Source organism: Buceros rhinoceros, unplaced genomic scaffold (genome assembly GCF_000710305.1).
Source record: "Buceros rhinoceros silvestris isolate BGI_N320 unplaced genomic scaffold, ASM71030v1 scaffold16619, whole genome shotgun sequence".
In the NCBI taxonomy this organism is placed as follows: Eukaryota; Metazoa; Chordata; class Aves; order Bucerotiformes; family Bucerotidae; genus Buceros; species Buceros rhinoceros.
The window spans coordinates 1-1,548 of record NW_010429888.1 but is presented as its reverse complement, the minus strand read 5'-3'; the positions used below and the strand labels follow the sequence as shown (position 1 = coordinate 1,548).

General features: G+C 51.5%; 1 protein-coding gene across 1 annotated transcript in view; it reads right to left on the bottom strand.

Annotated features, from left to right (window-relative positions):
• TRIM32 (tripartite motif containing 32) overlaps positions 1 to 249 on the bottom strand; it is a 3,180-nt gene extending 2,931 nt beyond the window's left edge. The window contains 1 exon segment of the mRNA XM_010142841.1: positions 128 to 249. Coding sequence (XP_010141143.1) covers positions 128 to 249 — 122 coding nt within the window.
• Between the last annotated feature and the right edge of the window lie 1,299 nt (positions 250 to 1,548).

Sequence of the window (1,548 nt, the reverse complement as noted above, 5' to 3'; positions counted from 1 at the left end):
GTAGCAGTAATTGAGTGAACAGACAACTCCAAACGTTCGTTAATACAAACAGCGTTCACTGTTAGTTCCTGAACTTCGCTTAACTGCCTTCCGTCCCCCCTCATTTCCCAGTCTGGCAGCGTTGAGCTCGTTCTTGTGTTCTGGTGCACTGTGTTACCAAGCTGGTTGACGTTCAGCTTCAAGCCAGGTTTCTCCACCCTCACATCACAGAGCCGAGCCAGTTCCAGCAGCTCTTGCTCCAGCAGCCATCCGTTCAAAAGGAACCGGCCAGGCTGCACACCATGAAGTTGTTACTCACTAGACTGGGTTTCAATGCCCTTGCTGTCGCCGTTAAAGGAAAGAGGGAGGGAAACATTTCTTCTAGGGGTAGAGAAGTGGTTAGTCTTTAGAGTGAAGAGACGGTCACAGAGGGGTGTGCGCAGGCAGCTGTAGCTGCATGCGCGTAGCACCCGCGCTTCCTCGCTGCCTTCGCCTGCTTCACCCTCAGGAGCGTTTCAGACAAGAGGTTCATCCTGTTCTAGTTCATCCTTTGCTCGAGTGGAAGAAGACAACTGCAGTGGAGAAAAGTTCTGCATGTTCATACAGAGAAGGGAAATTCTACTGATTTTAATTCATAGCTGCAGCTCGCAGTCCTTTAAAGCCCACGTTTCAGAAGGGATTCAGCGGCACAGCAGAATCTCCCTCAAGTCCCAAGCTGGGATGCGATCCTTGGCTGGAGGAGTCCCACATCCCCAGTGCCCGGGGACAGGGGCAGCCCGGGCGCTCGCTGCTGCCAGCACTGGAACCGCTTCCCTTTATTCTGAGCGTATAGCTCAGGTGAGGATGCAGAAGCCTGGGCCACGTAGATCAGAAACCTTCCTCTGAGGGTGGAAAAGCTGCATTTTAAAATGCTTTTTAAAATGAAACACAGGATACCAGATCCATTGTTCTTCTCTTCCTTGGAAACAGATCAAAAGATTCGCTTAGGGGAGAACGCGGGACAGCACAGACGTCAGATACTGAACCTTAGACACAAAGCCACATTTAAAACAAATACTTTCATTAAAGAACGATGGCAGAAGGGATTTTCATTAGTTTAAAAGTTAGCTTTGGTTTTTAGAAACACCATTTGTAGGACATTCTTTCCCCAGATAACCCCTTTTATCGCAGTGCCAGCACGTGCGTTCGTAAACATCAAATTATTTTTACTGCTGCGTTTTTATCTTTATCTCGGGCTCGGCCCCTGCCTTCCCGGAAATTTCCTTGACAGCGAGTTGGTCCCTCACGGGTGGGTCCTCTGAGGGTTCGGGGGATCCTCAGTGGAGGATCCAGCTAGAAAACTCCCCACATCGTGTGAGTTTCGTTTCCTTGTGTGCAAATATCGTTTCCTGCTGCAGTTTTCAGTTGGGATGTGCGGGGAGACAACTAGTTCCCCTTGTCTTTCGTGCATTACCCAGTTACATCGCGGGGGTAACGGCGCCAGCACGGCTCGCTCCTGCGGCAGCGGCGGGGACGGTGTTCGGACAGACCCGGCGCGGCAGCACCCGGCTCCGGGGGTTCGCTCCGAAC